The 18,980-nt window shown below is 36.9% G+C and overlaps 1 protein-coding gene across 1 annotated transcript; it reads right to left on the bottom strand.

Moving 5' to 3' along the window:
* Positions 1–3,695: 3,695 nt before the first annotated feature.
* Positions 3,696–18,213, bottom strand: LOC133522346 (cytoplasmic 60S subunit biogenesis factor ZNF622). The gene is made up of 6 exons (XM_061857669.1): positions 17,200–18,213; positions 16,806–17,006; positions 16,045–16,199; positions 15,106–15,246; positions 9,027–9,155; positions 3,696–8,274 (listed from the first exon to the last, which is right to left on the bottom strand). Exons 1-6 carry the CDS (start codon positions 17,665–17,667, stop codon positions 8,163–8,165), a joined length of 1,206 nt encoding a protein of 401 aa, XP_061713653.1. The 5' UTR covers positions 17,668–18,213; the 3' UTR covers positions 3,696–8,162.
* Between the last annotated feature and the right edge of the window lie 767 nt (positions 18,214–18,980).

The following is an 18,980-nucleotide window of genomic DNA, read 5'->3' as shown; positions in this document are numbered from 1 at the left end:
CAAATCTGTAAATTAGCGTAACGCCCGAATAGCAGTGGGTAATAGAATTTCCTTGATTGAATAGAAGGTACCTACTGTAGCGACTTATCGCTTTCCAATTATATTACACAAACAGGTGCTTTGTGCACGCTTCTTCATACCCTGTGAGTATAAATAAATGAGATGATCAAGTCAACAATGTACATTATTCTGGTAAGTAGGTTAATCAGAATAGCTAATACTAAAATTCCACGCCAATCATTACCAATACCAACTAAATTTAATCACTGCCTTATCATTTCCTTAGGTATTTGCTTTGATTACTTGTACGAATGCCTTGGAAACACGAAATAATACGGAATCAGAAATTCTAAGAATACTTCAAAGGTACCTCGATAAAATACCCGACATTGAATCCAAATACGTCCTCAACGAAGGATTGTCGAAATCGATATCAAAATATTTCAAAGACAAAATAAGCGTGTTACCTTTATTCAAAATGTCAGTGAAGATAGATCGCACACCTGTAAAGATACCATGGACGGTGGAGCAAGGAACAATAAACAAAATTGCCAAATCACACAATAACGCTAAAATCGAGTACAAGTACGTACGTGGACCGACCGCCCCCGGAACGTAATCCTACGCAAAATACTCAATATAAAATGGTGTCAAAATATCATGACAGTATTTTTTTCCTGTTACAGGTTATCGATTCTTAGAATTTAATCATTTTATGTAAAATGCAGACCAGGGTGCCTGGCCAAGTTACATTCGTTCGTTCACACTTCCAGTGCGACAGAGAGAGATTGGCATCTTGGCGAAACGTCAAATTTAGCTTCGATTAACCCACACTTATTATCCGTTCGTTATTAGATTATCTATATCTAAGGTCGGACCATACGGACAATTCCTATTCGTGGGCGCCCGCCTCCTTCGGTCGTGTTTTAATTTATCGCCAGTCGTTACGAATTTCCTATTTTTCGCACTTGTATCGTAAATAAATATTACATTACGGTGCTATTTTACCGCACTAGTGCGATAATTAGCACTACGTGCTTATGTCGAAAATGTAAATCGCTACTCGTTGCATTTCCTACTTTTCGCACTTGTATCGTAATATACTGTTACGAAATATATAAATAAACTTAGGCAGTGTTCTGTGACTACTTATGATCACACCGTGTAGGCACAGGCACGAAATATACCTATACCTACAGACGAAGCTCTGAGCCCGCATAGCTATTTGAACCTCGAGTGCGTAAATTAGCACATAATGTAACTATGTCGAAAATTTAAAGGGTCATATCTACTGTAAAACGTTGTTCGACACATGTGTGAATAGGTAATTCGCAACTCGTGTCGATTTAAAACACTTCCTTCGGTCGTTTTAATTTTACGCCACTCGTTACCAATTTCCTATTTTTCGCACTTGTATCGTAAATAACTATTACAGCACGGTGCTATTTTACCGCACTAGTGCGATATTTAGCACTTTACGTGCTTTTGTCGAAAATGTAAAAGGCCAAATGTACTGTAAAACGTTGTACGATACACGCAACGAATTAAAACACCCCCTTCGGCCATGTTTTAATTTATCGCCACTCGTTGCATTTCCTACTTTTCGTAATGTATGTATCTATCGTAATGTACTATTACAGTACATATGGTGCTACTTTACCGCACTAGTGCGAAAAATTGCATATTACGTTACTGTGTCGAACATTTAAAGGGCCATATGTACTGTAAAACGTTGTTCGACACATGTGCGAATAGGTAATTCGCAACCCATGTCGATTTAAAACACTTCCTTTGGTCGTGTTTTAATTTATCGCCACTCTTTTCGAATTTCCTATTTTTCGCACTTGTATCGTAATGTACTATTACGAAATATATATACAAATTAAACTTAGACAGTGTTATCTGACTACTTAGTCACACCGTGTAGGCACAGGCACGAAATATACCTACCTACCTACCATACCTACAGACGAAGCTCTTAGCCCGCATATTTGAACATAATCCAATACACGCTTTCCCGCTATTAAAAAATTGTAAAAAAAATATTTTATTGGTCTAAGTTTTTTTAGCTTAAATAAAATTCTATATATCAAACCTTGCGGCATTACAATTACGTCAATACAATATTTGACTCCGCCAAATATCGCATGCATATAAAAATGGGGTAATTTTAGGGCGCGGGAAATTCTGTGGTTATTTTAATTTCTTACCGTGTAGGTACCAAAACTGTAAGAATAATAAAAAAGAAGAAAGAAAATATTTATTTTTAGGAAACTATTGGCCCATAGATAAACACCAAAAAAATTGGCATTCAATATAAAATATAACTATTAAAAACTTATAATTATGGCTGCGATGCAGTTCGCAACCCTGCAGTATCAAGGAGCCGGCCGCGGAACCGCCGGAACTTGACATCCTTCGGCCAAAACTTGGTGAAGTTCGAATAATAACAGCCATTGTTGATATGTAGGTATCCCTACTAATATTTTAAATACGAAAATACCTCTGTCTGTCTGTCTTTACCTCTTCACACCGCTGAAGCGATTTACATGAAATTTGGTATGAAGATAGTTTGAGGCCCGGGAAGGACATAGCGTAGTTTTTATATAGATCATCATTATAGATCGTTTCATTCACGAAGACGCATACCTTGACTCATATCATCATGTTATTAGAGGTTAGATTTGACAAATCTGCGCGTCATCGTGGATAGCATTCCACGCAGATGAACTCGCGGCCAGAAGTAATGTGATCGAGATCGGCAAAACGTCTCACTTTGTCGCTTGCCATAAGGACGAGACTAACGAATAACGTGTCACGGCGTCCTTATGGCAAGCCACAAAGTGGGACGTTTTACCGGCCACGGTCACATATAAATATATTTGGGTCGGATTTACGTGAAAGCATCGGTTATGACCAAATGGCAATAAAAAAAATTAAATCGCAAATACAGCTACAATAAATAAAAACAAAACAAAACGGACGGACGCAGCTCAACCGGCACAACGAACGACATGAGTTAGGATGCGCTTTGTTCAACGGCCGCCCGACGTTTGATACTAAGTTTTTTAACATAATCCAATTTCAATGTTTCGAATAAACGACGACTGACAGATTGTGAAACTTCGCTCCCCTATAATTGCGCTCCATCAGTTTTTATACATATATGAAAACTTTAGGTGGTGGTAATAATGATGATCTACTTTAAATGGGTATAATAGGGTAAGTCAACTTAACTATCACAATATCATAATTTTAAACTCAAATAGAATCTTGGAGCTAAGTAGGCACATTTTACGGTAGTAGGAGCAATTTCGTGAGAGGTGAATGAGGTTATTTTGGTTTGGAGAGTGGAAAAGTAACTTGATGACAATTTTGAGTTGTTCCCTCATGTTAGGTGGTAGAATTGATTTTAAATAATAAATATTTAATAGCGTTCATTTGGATTTAAGCAAAATTTGTGAAGCCCTCGTACCTTGAAACCCTCGCAGCGCTCTAGGTTCCACGTTTCGAACTACTCGCTACGCTAGTGGTCGATTATGGAATCTTTCGCTTGCTCGGGTATCAATATTGGCACGATGGGTTAAACAACAACTTTTCAGTTTTGTAAAACAAATAACTACGCCCCAGTTTATACGATAAAATATCATGCATATGGTAAAAAAACATAGATGGTTATGATCAGTAAAACAAGGTTTGATGGTTATGATCTATTTAGAATATTTCGTGGTTCATTACATGTTTACCTACAAAATGTATATTTCGTTAAAATATGATTAACTATTAATCACTATTTAGAGGTAGCCATTTTCTATAGATTCCATTGTGAGGGACATACAGGGCAGCATATTTAAATACATCGTTTAAGGAACAAGAGGTGACAATTTATACATGGTTCCATATAGATATCAAACCAAGGAGTTCATTTACGAAGGCTTGACCGCGTGCAACTCCGTACTAATTTGTCAAATCAGCACGTACGCAACGACAGTGGGGCTCAAATACTTTGTGGTGTTCGATCACAGGAATATTCCCAATTCAAGGTAGGATTCACATATTTGTGTTTTAAAAGTGCTCGTGAATGAAGGATGAATCGTGAATATGTAAATAGAGCACCAAATGTTACGTCTAGGTGGTTAAGTAAAATTAGCTTCGGCTTGCCTTCTGATAATTTTGGCGCCGCGCCACCGAATAGAATAAGTACATTATTGTATATAATGAAATATTACAAAGCATTTCCTCAATAGCCAAAACATTTTGTGGAAGTAAATTATTTTCGAACCTTATGCCCTGATCACATGTACCGAGTACAGTGGCGGCAGAGAGAGAAGGGTTTGGTAGGGTGGGTGTGCACGTGTTTACTTACACGCATTTTGCTTTTCTTGACGAGTCAGTTCATTTTCGAGAGATTCGTCAGTCGTCAACATGAATAGCAAAAGAAAAAAAAATCGCCACTCGCCGAACACTACTAGCAAGTAACTAATTTCCAATGAATAAGACTGACATTCGATTGTCATTTTTTAACTGTCAGCCTGATAAAGGGTAACATACTACACCTGCCCACTAGTAAAATGTCAATCCGTAAAAAAAATTACATACATTCAGGGCACGGATTATAGTACCTTATTTGACCCCCATCTATGTTCAGCGTAAAATCAATGATTTCGGAAAAATCATTGATATCTGTCTCCAAACAGTGATAACTGATAACCATTGTAGCGGTTTGGGTTAATATTGTCCATTCTGGTTTCCTGGCTAATATTGTGTAAGGGCACACCCGACTTACAGTCATACGTTTAAAAATAGAAATAAAACTTTATCGATGATTAGATTACTCGCATGGGGGTCATTGCGAGTCACAGGACCACAGGACTCGTGTAAACCATACTGGAAGCTACACCGTCACACCGTGTACTATGGAGTACTACGGTCTCAACCGAGAAAAATATATACATAATTATATTGTAGTCGATTTGATAACATCATATTAATTATTGCATCATTACCTATATAACACAAGTATTCATTTATGCGTGGATACATATTCTACCTTCGTAAATCTGTAACTTTCAGTTCAGTAACTTCACAATATACGTTTCGTAGTTATTAAGAGGAAAGGCTACGATCGATTCTCCATACAAACGTAGTCCTCATTTTGCTCCCTGGATATTTACATTATGGATAATATTTGTACACAATTTGATGTATTTTAATCATAGCTGTGCCCGACCGTTTGATTATTTTCTATTTTCAGGGTTCCGTAGGTACCTCAAAAGGAAAAAACGAAATCCTTATAGGATCACTCGTGTGTCTGTCTGTCCGTCTGTCACAGCCCATTTGCTCCGAAACTACTGGACCAATAAAGTTGAAATTTGGTACATATATGTAAATCTGTGACCCAAAGACGGACATGCAACTGAATGCAAGTGAATTTTGAATATAGAGGGCACCTTTGGGGGGTAAACAAGAAATTTAAAAATAATAGTTTTGCAAACTATATCGTGCTATAAATCAAATTAAAGGGCTCATTAAGACAATCTGAATTTTTATTTCATAATCTTTAAATAATTATTTTAGAAGTTATTCAAGGAAATAGGCAATAAATGACCACTACTCTGAAACTACTGGGTCTAAAATTTTGAAAACATACACATAATAGTTGTTCACCTAAAGATAACAGGAAAACCTATTAGAACTCTACAGTCAAGCGTAAGTCGGACTTTGAAAAAAAAAACTTAAGTTATGAGATGCACTAATTGTCGCTGCGAAGGTGAGATGTTACTAAACCTGGTGAAATTTTGTGAGCAGGTTTGAGTTATTTAAAATTTCTGTTTGTTTAGTTTTTTTTGGAATTAGTTAAAAATAGCGATGATTGGCTCAAAGGACTTAAGCGCCTTTAAGGTCTCTGACGCTAAGGACTATTGTGAGTTCGCGATGATGACAACGATGTAAGTATTTTTTTATATATTTTACCCGACTACAGCAAAGCAAAACATATATACTGCATGAGGATGTATATGTATGTATGTACATCTCATTCCTCAAAAACTTCTATCATAATCGAGCTGATCTGATGATGGAGACAGGAGGTGGCCATTAGACCTCTGTGATAAACAACGCAACCTGTCTCGATGAGTACGTATAGCCTTTCGCCTTTGGAAACAAAAGTACATTCAGCGATAAAAACATGTATCAAAAAAATCTTTTGGATAAAAAAAGATATTTTCAAGTGGACATATTACAATGTTCGTAATTATGAACGTCCAATAAAGCTAACTCTAACCCTCTCACTCTCTCTCTTTAAAATAAGTACTCATTATAATTTGACAACCATACAACGCCCACATGCTACAAAGCAGAACGAAGCCCGCTGCGAGCGCTCCTGTCCTGAGGGCGTACCGCGAACCACGTTGGACGTGTTGACTCTCTGTTGCACTTGTGAATTCGTACGTAAGTGTGACAGGTAGGTAACACTTCGAACGTGGTTCGCGGTAGGCCCTCTGGGGCGCTCTGGTACTGATAGGGCCGGGCTTCGTGGGGCCGCGCTGCGGGTTCTGCCAGGCTCCTTCGGTGCACTCATACAAAAAGAGTTGGGCAAACCGTAATGAACAGTGCACAGCGCCTTCGACGCCCTTAATACCGGAAAATCCTGACGTATATATATTAGACGCGGTGCGCGCGCTTTAGTTTTTTGAAGCGCCCTTGAACCTTGGACTGAGAAGCTTGACATTCGAGGCGCGCTGCGCGCAGGCCAGTGTCGGACGCCTATGGCGTCCTCATGCTAAAAGAGGCGAGTAAAGGCCGACGTAAAGTCCTAAGCACCAAAGGTGGGCGCCTTTACCTTACTCATATTAACGGGGCAACTAACAGGGCGCGCTGCTCGTGATCCGATGCCCTTGTAGTAGGTACCTAATAAGAGTATAGTCGGGCGACGCCTGATATAGGTACGTGATGCAGATTTTTTTTGTAGTCTGTTTTTAGTTATATTAAGTCTATCGTGAGGTTAACAGTTGGCAGAGCCACTATTTAAAAATCGTGATATATACGGAACCCTTAGAGCGCGAGTCCGACTCGCACTTGGCCGGTTTTTTTAGTTATTATAATAGATAAGAGCGAAAACCAGGTTTCATACAAATTTTAAATAGCTATGATCAAAATACATCAAATTTTATAAAAATGTTTTCAATAATGTTAATATCCAGAGAGAATATGGGGAATACGTTTCTATGGATAGGCGGTTTCGGGGCGGTGTGCCCTATCGTCTTAAGCATCATGAATTTAAACAATGTACAGCATGTTTCATTCAAATGTGACAGTGGAGGAAAATTAGACTATTAAATATAGCTAAATTAGTTCTTAGGAACCTTCAACTCGAGTTATAATAACAGTCATCTGTTCTTCTGACATTGAATTTCTATGGACTCTGGTTAACACATTTAGCAATATTGACTTCATTGCACAATATATTGTCATTGCATTGTCTATGCCAACGAAATGTGCGAGACAATGGCACTCTCTGGAGGATTTTATCAAATTGATGTACCGCTTAACTGAGATGGTTCGTGTGAATTTATTATGGTTGACAACATGGATGTGTGCAATGGATTTGTGTCGTGATCAGTAAAATAATATAAATATTTATGAAGTAAAAGTCTTATTCATTTTTGCTTAAGTACAGTCAGCGTCAAATACTTCGTAGCAGTCAAAGTAGCCAAATAGTTCGGTACACCATATATTTAGTATGGTGTACCGAACTATTTATAATTCGATACACCATATATTTAGTATGGTGTACCGAACTATTTGGCCACTTTGACTGCTACGAAGTATTTGACGCTGACTGTACTTAAGCAAAAATGTTTTTTTTCCATTGCAGTAACCTTTATATGTGTACTTGGTGGAATTTCAATTATTTTTTAAATAAGGGCGGTTTAACTAGAATTAGTCGCAAACAAAGCTACAGACTACTAGAAAATCACCTTATAAACGGTCCCAGTTAAGTGGTAGGGATGTTGTGTAACAACAGTAATGTGAAAGAAAAGTGCTTATAACACTTCTCGCCGTGGATAAGGCATTCGTCACGTTCCGACAACCATGTAAGTGAAAGAGTGTAAATGTGTTATCCATAGCGATAAGCGTTGAGTCCCGCGGAGTGAGGCAGGTTAGAAGTTGACTTGCGCGCGGTAATGTTTCTGGAACTTGTTGCTTTTGAGGGAGAGCTTCATCTGCCACTTGGCCTGCACGCGCTTCATGAAGTGGATGTCGCGCGCGTTCCTGCAACAACACCACAACCATTTACAATAGCAAACTTACTAATCAAATACAAAAAATAATTTTCTAATAGCGATATTTATCGCTATATTTAAGTTCTATAATTATCGGAATGATTATAACCTCAATTTCTGGAAGGAATTTCCCGTTAGATTAATATTTTCATTCAAATATTGTAAACTTAAATGTTAACATGAGTATAACCAACTATCTTGATAATTTCGAATCCTGGTAGCGATTCCACTTAATATAAACTTTCTCTCTCAATTAAGTAATTAAGATATTTTTGATTAGTTGATAATCTGGCGAATTGTAGTATTAATTAAAATATAAATGCGATTTCATATTTTAATTAATACCACTGTTCGCCAGATTATGGATGTATACTTTTTTTTGCAATTCTAGTTCCAAGACCGGGCGAATTCGATCTACGCTTACGCATGCAGCGGCGACCGCCATGCATTAGTAAAAAAAGAAGCACGTCAGTCGAATTTCGGGTTAAGGGTGCGTTCAGAGGGCTTACCGCCTATATTGGAAATCACCTCCCTCCGGCCCCCCCCCCCCCTCTCTGTTTGGGGGGGCATTCACAGCACGATTTCGTGGCTACCAGGCTAAATCAGCTTCGTTTGACATAAGGAATAATCGTACCAAGCGGCGTCGCGCCAAGACATAAATGCATTCCATACATTTCTGCACTTACCCCAGTATAGACGAGTTCGGCGGTCAAAAGGTTAAACTAGGAAGTTATAGCTTACTTGGCAGCGAGCGCCTGGTCACGCGGCGCCCAGCCGAGCGCGCGGTACACGCCCAACAGCCGATGCAGCTTGCGGTCCGACTTCTTCACCAGCGCCCCGCTGCTGTGCGTCAGGTTTTGCTTGTAGTACCTGAAAACAAGCTTACTGCTCACCACTCTACTTTGACACAAATGAACAATTTTAAACGTAGTAGCTGTAAACGATAAGTATATTTATTCGGGTAATTTCACGGATCACCTGTAATACAACATATTATAGCTCATAACCGTCAAACCACGCGACTGCGGTGGTGTGGTGACTACCACACATATATAGCCTATGTGAGGTAGTCACATATATAACACCCGTATTTATTTAGTATGGGAGGGCGACCGCATATGTTAGTTGCCTCTATATGATCAGTACACGTATAAATTAAGCCCTACTTACCCGTATTATTATAATTGCGAAGTAACTGTCTGTCTGTCTGTCTGTGTGTTACCTCTTCACACTTAAACCGCTGAACTGATTTAGATGACATTTTATAAGGAGGTAGTTTGAGACATGTTAAATCATTATCATCATTCCACGCAGACGAAGTTGCGGACAGAAGCTAGTACTGAACGTCCGCGAGAATGGAGCTCTAGGGATGAACATAGGCTGTTGTAGCATAAAATAGAGTAAGTCAGTATAACACGAATTCGCGGCAAAATTTACCCAATTAAAAATACACCTATGTGTGGTGGCCTCGCACTCTTCGTAAACGTTTCATAATGCGGTGCCTGTGTACTCTTGAGGATAATATCAACAAATACTTGCTAAGAGAAACTAGGTAATTACTTGAAAACGACAAAGCCGTAGCAGCGATGAAATTACAGTACAGTTTGTTTTAGAGCACAATTACGGCAATGTATAGGCAATCAATGTTATGAAAGCTATCATCAATATTATTCGTTTTAAGATTTATATTTATCTAAAGCCTGACAACAGTTTATTTGACGCTCGTCATTTTGCGGATTTTCAATGGTACTAATTTCTTTTACTGGCAACAAATACTCTTTGACAACGAACGTTGGATGTCATCGAATGTCACCGATGTGAACAAACAGAAAATATCTACGTATATATTCAAATATAAACGGTTTTATTACAAAAATGCCAAAACAAAATTCCAAAGATGCGAAAAAAATTATAGTGAATGCAATCAAATACTGACAGCTTAAAAAAAGACGAAGGATTACATAGCATTCCAATAAACAATGTTTTGAATATGGAAGGTAGAGGCAAGGAATAGAGCCTCCATAGGCAGAACTATTGCAAAGGTGACCAGCTCTCAGCTATAAATAATAGTTTCAAATCTCTCCAGATTAGCGCTAGAGTAGCTAAGTACCTAGGCGTTATTGACGGAGTGAAGTGCGCTGTCTATGATTAGATTTTTTTCTCTAGTATTCTAGGTATTGTAGCGCCACCTATTTATGGTTTTCACGGACACTTTTTGGTATATGGAGATACTATTCCTTAACTCTACCTTCCATAGTTTTAAAGTTGTCTGTTGGTTGTTGACATGACCGGTATTGATATTTTATAGTGGGGTTGTATTGAACTGGTTAGTTGTTTGGTTTAAACTTTAATATTTCATTTAAGGTTCATGTAAATCGAGGAAAAAATAATAATAATAATGAGACGATCTTGACTTTGCCCCCTGTACAAAACAAAGCCCTACACAAAAAGAGAATTCAAATAGACGATTTCGATAAATGTGCCAATATGGCATACAGTTCATAAATTTTATGCCGTGCGAAAACAAGTACCGCGTATCAAAACTCTGCTCACTGCATTGAAAAAAGACATTGGATTTACAAGCAGCAGAGAGTACTTACGAAAACTGATGCTCAGTATGGGATTCAAATATAAAAAATGCAGAAAACAACGGTCAATATTGATGGAGCGTTCCGATATTGTGGTTTGGCGTGAAAGTTATTTAGATCAAATACAAGAAGTAATGGATAAAAATATGCCTATAGTTTATTTGGACGAGACCTACATTCATACTTCTCTGAACCACGCCAAATGTTGGCAGAGCGAAAATGAACCTGGAGTATCGAAAGCCGTTTCAGCAGGGAAACGACATATTATTGTTTATGCCGGTGGACCATCCGGATTGGTTCTTAATGCACTTCTGGTATATAATGATAAAGAAAAAAAAAGCAGATTACCATGATTCGATGAATAAAAATAACGGGTTATGCAGAAATTTATTCCCAATCTAAGTGAACCCACATGTATAGTTATGGATAACGCCCGATACCATTCTTTTCGCATTAATAAACCACCAACATCTGGCGACAGAAAGCATGTCATTGCAGAGTGACTGCGTTCGAATAAAATTTCATTTCCACAAAAAGCATCCAAAGCTAGATTGGTGGAGATTTTGAGACGTCACAAACCTGAACCAATATATGAAATAGACACGATTCTCTCCACATACGGACACAAAGTGGTAAGATTAAAGCCATATCACTGTGATTTAAACCCTATTGAGATGATTTGGGGCATTGTAAAAGCTAAAATGGCAACTAAAAATGTGTCTATCGATAATAAGGCTTTTCTAAAGATAAGTTGTTGAAGATAGTTTTCAGGTATAAAACTTATTTCAGTGTTTAGAATTAAATTATGTAAATTATTTTGAATTCAATCTATATCATTAATGATTTAAAATTTTAATAAATTATTATCGTATAGGAAGTAACTCAAGAAAATTGGAGCAATTGCTGTGACCATGTTAAAAAAATTGAAGACGATTATAGGAATAAAGGTCCTATAATCGAATTGGAGACTGAACGTTTTATAATCGAGGTTGGTGGTCCTGAAAGCGACACAAAATCTGATGAAAATCAGACTTCGTCAGAGTCAGAAAACGAAGATTATATAAATGTTGAATATTTAGAATCAGATTTTGACGAATTGGTAAATTGAAAGAAGCGAATTCTCTGTAAGCAATGTTTTGACATTATACGAGTATCAACATGAAGCCAATGCCCACAACCCCGACTATACATGACGTACGCACATTATCGCCATACGTAAGCTGTTTGCAGCGACACTATCTCAGGCTTTAAACAAGTATAACACACTCGCCTAAATATCCTGCTTATAGCTTAAAACTCGCACTGCTTAAACTGATTCGATAAAATCACAGCTGCGCATACATTTATCATATTTCTAATCTATTAAGAACTAAAATACTAAAATCATGTATGTATGAAGTAAGTAATGCATAAAAGTGTTGAATACCGGTACGGTCACGTCTGAAAATATCGATACGTAAAAAGTTCCAAATATATGTATACACGACTTTATTGCCCATATATTAAGGTAGTGTATACATATTTTTGGCACTTTTTTCGTACCGATATTTTCAGACTTGACTGTACTACAGAAATTGTGTAATGTACTTTTATCTCCTATAATTGGTTAAAAATTATGTTTGTGGCATTAAAGTGCCCCGTTATTTGTTATGATTATGAGTATGACTATCTGATAAGAGTTGGGAATTACAACGTATTACACAATAGTAAACATAACATTTCATGAAAATTACTTACACATAACATAATATAAATATGGCACACAAGTATAACCCCGTATAGAAACAAACATTAACTTGAATTGGGCCTATAATTAGTAATTACCAATATAATAGAGAAGTTGATTGTATTTAACAGTACATTACGACACAAGAACAAAAACTAGGAAATTTGAAATGATTGGCGATAAGTTAAATCACGGCCGAATGGGGTGTTTTAAATAGATAGGGAGTGTTTTAGATAGTTGCGAAGTACCTATTCACACTTGTATCGTAAAACGTTTTACAGTACAGAATGGCACTATAAATTTTCGACATATGTAGGCACGTTAAGTGCTTATTATACCGCACTAGTGCGCAAAAGCATTATATGTACTGTAAATGAATATTATACACTAGAGCGTAGCAATGAACTTTAACTCGTATTTTGTCAATAATGACAATTCGCAAATGCACAAGTTGTACAAGAGTATACAAGTACATAAAACATAACGGCAATGTTACTTTAATTTCACATTACTGTACAAAGTGTGTGCGCGAGACGAAAGTATATAATGAGGATTAACGCGCAAAGCTTAACGCAGATGGTGCTGCAATCGTTTAAAAATCATAACATATGCCAAATTTAAAGATGCTTTTTTGCGTTCCTGACAGTTAGAATCATTTATAATTGTGTGGGTTCGCGCTACGCGATGGGTGGGTTTTTAATTTAACATCATTTCGTGGTCCTAATCCTTGCCTGCGAAATAATTCGGTGGGATGACAATACTCAATAGCTGTTGCTTGACAATCCTAAATGGTTACACGGTTACAATATGGTTTGCCTGGTCATACCATATAGGCAGGGGTCGGACAAAAAGTGCGGATGACGTAAAAATGACGTACTTAATCTTGCACACAGGATGATGTTTGAGTTTGTATTTAAACTTCCGTGTGACATGTAGTAACAAAGTAGTATTAATGAAGTAACAAAATAATCGTAAATAAATCCATGGAATTAATAATACAGGTGGTAGGGTGATGTAGTGAATAAAATAAATTTCACGAAACTTGTTACCATAAGGTATAATTATTTGAAATTAGTTAGAACAAGTCTGTGGGATCCTCAGATAAATAGGTTTAATAGTCAAAAGTGGGAACAGTAGGTAAGATTAGCAGTATACGTGTTTGTCACGTACCTCCAAAAACGGAAAATTGCCACAATATTCGAGTAAAGATGACATTTTAGAGCGTTTTCTTATATATTAGTAAATATACATTTTAGCTAAATATAATCGTGAGGATACAATAGCTAAACAATAACGAAGTCAATTTATTGTTCAGTCAGCGTCAAATACTTCGTAGCAGTCAAAGTAGCCAAATAGTTCGGTACACCATATATTTAGTATGGTGTACCGAACTATTTGGCCACTTTGACTGCTACGAAGTATTTGACGCTGACTGTTCATCTGATTGACAATGTGTCAGTCAAAAACGTACTTACTCATTTCAAGTGGCGATATCGTTTAATAAAGAGGTCAATAAAGAGATTGATAAATGATACGTGATAATTGTTTATGAAAATCAAAAATACTATTTGAAATCATCCTATAAGTGGTTTGACGTCATTCGCACTTTTTGTCCGACCCCTGCATATAGGCATATACAAGCTCCGCGAATCAGACCACGCGTCAAAAGTATCTGCCATTCTCTAACAGCTTATCAGACACTTTTGAACACCAGTTGTACAGCTTTATCTCTATTCAGAAATAATTCCAAGATAGCAGATACTTTTGGAGCGTTGTCTCATCCGCTACAATTGATGCTGACTGTATATGTAGAAGTTTAGAAGATGGTCGCGCCAATTCATTAATACTACTTATAATAATCATTAAGCAACAAAACACACATTATATAACAGCCAATACCTAAAGCATAACACAACAAGAAAATAATTATAATATCGACAATTCGATATTATACAAAAGACAGGCACCAAACTGATATATTTTATAACTAAATATATAATACACTCGTTTTGATTGCCTGCTTTGTTTGAAATACTTCGCTGGTCACGCAATTATACAACACAGGAACTCAACATTGCACAAAATTAGTTCAATAAATTACTGTTCAAGTGCATTGTACTGTGACTGCTATAGACGTATAAATGGTATAAATGGTGAAAGTACTTAAGCTATTTAAGCCCCCAATACCTTTTAAACTATACATAAACTTACAATACTTATAATACTTTTTATGTATAATTGTTGGTGCAATAAATAATATTTACTTACTTACTTACTTTAATATGTATTGATTCTAAGGTAAAGGGACCGTAGAATAATTGGCACTTAGAACATCAATAATAATATCCGCTCTTCCATGAAAATGTAAGTATTTTAAATGGAATTCAAAATGCTCGTTACATATCCTCCGAGCGCTCCGTGACAAAAAAATACATCTACTGTCCATATGTGTCCATATAAGTAAGACACTATTATACCATGTGCATTGTAATTTTTTATATCATACCTCATAAGTGACCGATGGCCAACAGTAACACCGGATGGTAGCACCAACTGGAAATCGTCACCTTCCAGTGTCGCCGGGCCTTCCACCTCCTCATCCACATCCATGTCTTCATCCCCTTCCTTCTGATCGGGGTAAGAGGCACTGAAAATAACAAATATTGTACATGGCTATATCAGTAGTTCAGGAAAGTACTATGATGAGGAAAAGATAATCCATTTTTATTGGTTTCCTCCCTAAGATGTGTCATAATTTACGACTCATAAATTAACAGGTTTCATAGTAACCCTATCAAACCAAATTACCATAAAACAGACTTGATTTACAGCAGGGTCATTTACCCCATGTCCAGTCCTCTGGTATGACAGAATTTGTGGGACACAAAAATTAAATAGACAAAAAGAGACCCTGGGTTTTCTGTGTGCCATTATAGTAAATAGGGCACTGCTCTATGGTGAAATAAATGCATCCTTCTGTTATTAAGATTCATGCAAAAACTGATTGACTTATATCAGTGATCAGGGTTTTGGTTGCCATGCCGCAGTATATCAACTTAAAATAGTACTAAAAATACCCCAATACCTTTTAAACTGCTCGCTTTTAAACTGCATGTTTATAAAATATACGACATTAAGTAAGCAGTTATTGAGGCAACCAAAACCCCAATCACTGCTTATAATGGAAAAAAGTAACATATTCAAAATTTTACTAACAGATAACTTTTGGTGGCTGAAATAAATATCGCTTCAAGTGGAATATCTAGTTTTTGAGTTATTGGAAATTTGATTTTATTTCAATTAATCAAATTTGCAATTTAAATGACATAATCATTCAGGAGTCGATGACCTACCACTCCAAGGGATAAAGTATGAATGAAGTAATGTCATTTGATTTGACAGTTAATTTTCTAATCTTGAAAAAAGAGAGCTAGCCAATGTTTACCTATAATCATAATAGTCTGCATATTCTGCCAAAGCCACACCTTCATGTAGCATCTTGCAGTGGCCTTTGTCCACCATATGTCCACGGGCAGCTTCCATCGAGTAGAATGTACGACCAGTCTCATTACACCAAAGGCACATATATCCTTGAGAGATCTGAAATTTTATAGTACATAACCATGTTTATGAATAAATTAGACATTCAGGGAAATTACCATTATAACTTGTATGAATAAGCAACTTAAAATAGAAATAGAAAAGATCATGGGCAATTTTGTATGGAGCCTGGTCCAAAAACCAATTTCTATTGGTTGGCAACTGGGTGACAACATTTTGACTAAAATACCAATATCACAGTTCTGCAATGGAATTCCGCTTGGTGCCCAACAAACTCTCAACCCTGTTGGTTTTGGGACCATTTTGACACATAGTCCTTAATATGCTTAAGTTATATTTAACCCTTTAATAGTCAGTGAGTATCAGAAATTACAGAATATTGAACCCTGTCAATTTGAAATGAAGTTTCAAATCATTACTATAGGGTCATCATTTTTGCCATATAAAATCAAAGTATGCCCGTTAAAGGGTTAATTCATTATAATGGTTAGTGTGGTAAATGTATTGTCTGTAATCATTAAGCCATAAATAATAATTGAATAGTAGAGTTTACACAAAAAATGTGCGAAACACATGTGTAATTTTATTTACTTAAATGACTACACCTCATTGGATACGTAAATGTATTCATGTTGAATGAGTTACCTTCTCTCCTAAGTACAGCAGAAGACCTCTGATGTCAACACAGAACTCCACATCAGGAATGAAGAATGAGTGTGCCTCAGACATGTGTTTCAAATTCTTCACCATGCTCTTGCTGTGGTGAGAGCAAAACAGACAATCTTGCGGCTTGATGAGTGAATCACTACCTTTAATACGGCATTCATCCCACTCATCTGAATCTAGCTGAAATTTAAAAACATTGAAATAAGTATAACTTATAAATAATTAGATTTTATTGTAAAACGCTCATTTATAGGCAAACTAAGCAGCTACAGGATATCTAATATTTGGGATTTACTATTTAGACCCGGCCGACTTGCGTTCCTGCAGTGCCTGATCAGGTACTAGCTGCTATTATTGTACAATTTGAGTATACCTCCTCTATTTCTGACGCTGTTTCGGCATCCTCGTCTCCAGACCCATGAGTGTTGACGAGTGTAAACTTAACCCTGTCATCAGAGTTCTTAGCTGCTCCTGCGGCTTCAGGCGCGTCTACCTTTACGAAACTATCTGTGTCTGAGTGGTTACTGTGGTCAGACACCTCCTGAGCCTTCTCTTGCGCTAACTTGTGCTTCTTGCTGTTCAGGTGGTTGTTGTAAGCATTGGTCGTATTGAATAACTTTGAGCAACACTTGCAATAATGTGAATCATCACGGTTCTCGTCCTGCGCCTGCTCCCTGTGTTCCTTCACTCGCGTTTCAAACTCTTCCAGCGTTACAGAGGGAATCGCGGCAACCTTCCTCTTCAAATTATATCGGTGCCAGTCAGACTTGTAATGCTCCCGCTGCAATTCTGGGCTTTTGAACAACACTTGGCAGGTGATGCACGAAAATGAATCAGGCATGGTTATCACGGTAAGAAAGATCACAGCTCTGTGAACACTATTGGGTAGATCCGAAAATTATTTCTATATGTTTTGCAAATGAATTATTTCAAAGGACCTATGAGAACACGCTTATCGTATGGAATGATAAGGTCAACGTGGTTGGTACAATGTCGTAGTACACCAAATAGCAGTCAGTAGCACAAAATACTCTAAATGATAAAACGTAGAAAAATTTTACATAGCTCCGTCATTCGTTTATCCTTATCGTTACCGTTCCTTTTTACCATAATAGAAAGAGACAGTATCAGATTAACAGATTGCAACTTAGTACACATCCATGATGTAAACGGTACAAAAGGCTTGGTTTACACAGTTGGCGATTATGGTTTATATGTTGTCACTTGGTTGTCACATTCGTCGTGTTGTCTCTCTTTCGCACTAACGTAAGTGTAAACAAGGTTCTCAGGTGAAGAGAGCTTTCAGAATAAATCACTTGGACAGTAAAACGATAGCAGCAAAGTGGATCAAGATTTGGACTCTGCTTTAGACTTAAAACAAAATATTTTTTTATATTCCTTTGGAGAGAAATACTGTAGTGGCTACTTAACAACTAAGATCCAGTGTTGCCAAATCGTACCTTTTAGTACGGTTTTACGTACTTTTTTTGGACCCTTGCGTACCTTTTTTGTATGCAGCGTACATCGTACTAAAATCGTACATTTTGATGTATGATTGTTTTATTTATTTTACAAAAAAAAATATTCGTTATGTTGGTTCAGGGCAAAATTCCTAATCTGACAGTGATGGCCAACATAAAAAAGTACTATAGATAATACACGTCCAAACTACGTACAAGTTGCAGTGGGCAGTTGTGTCTTACCTGTGATCTCTATTTTTTTTCAAGCTAGGAAAGAAAATGGAAATGCGCGGGTTCGTTCAACCAATGTTCAGTCTTGTCTTGTCTTGCCTTTGTTTCCTAGTTTGAAAACTTTAAAAATAATATTGCAAATTACTTGCTCACTGATTGCTTCCGCTGCAGTTGTTTGAAGAAAAATAAAAAAGTCTAAATGTAAAAAAAACTGAGAGAGAATTTAATTTTGCTCATGGGCTATCAGGTATAAGTCAGGGTCAGGGTTGGGGTATCAGGTAAATAAATCATGTTCGTTTATCTTGTAAGGTGGTTACCTTATTCAAATGTATTTATTTTTTATTTATATTTGCATATCCGGGAGAAAGTTACTTAGTCATCTGCGTGTACTTTGTTTTATCCAGATTACAAAACTCAGTCAAAATTCGGCCAGCCACTTTATTTTTCATGTATATAAAATTTA

The sequence above is a fragment of the Cydia pomonella genome, chromosome 1, assembly GCF_033807575.1.
Source record: "Cydia pomonella isolate Wapato2018A chromosome 1, ilCydPomo1, whole genome shotgun sequence".
NCBI lineage: Eukaryota > Metazoa > Arthropoda > Insecta > Lepidoptera > Tortricidae > Cydia > Cydia pomonella.
This window is presented reverse-complemented; position numbering and strand designations above follow the sequence as displayed.

What these genes read in the sequence shown, in the direction of transcription:
- LOC133522346 (XM_061857669.1), bottom strand. Translation starts at nt 17,667, where the DNA reads ATGCCTGATTCATTTTCGTGCATCACCTGCCAAGTGTTGTTCAAAAGC. An exon ending in GCAGACTATTATGATTATAG is followed by an intron (nt 15,247 to 16,044) that starts GTAAACATTGGC and finishes TGTTATTTTCAG; the next exon opens with TGCCTCTTACCCCGATCAGA. An exon ending in GACCAGGCGCTCGCTGCCAA is followed by an intron (nt 8,275 to 9,026) that starts GTAAGCTATAAC and finishes GTGTTGTTGCAG; the next exon opens with GAACGCGCGCGACATCCACT.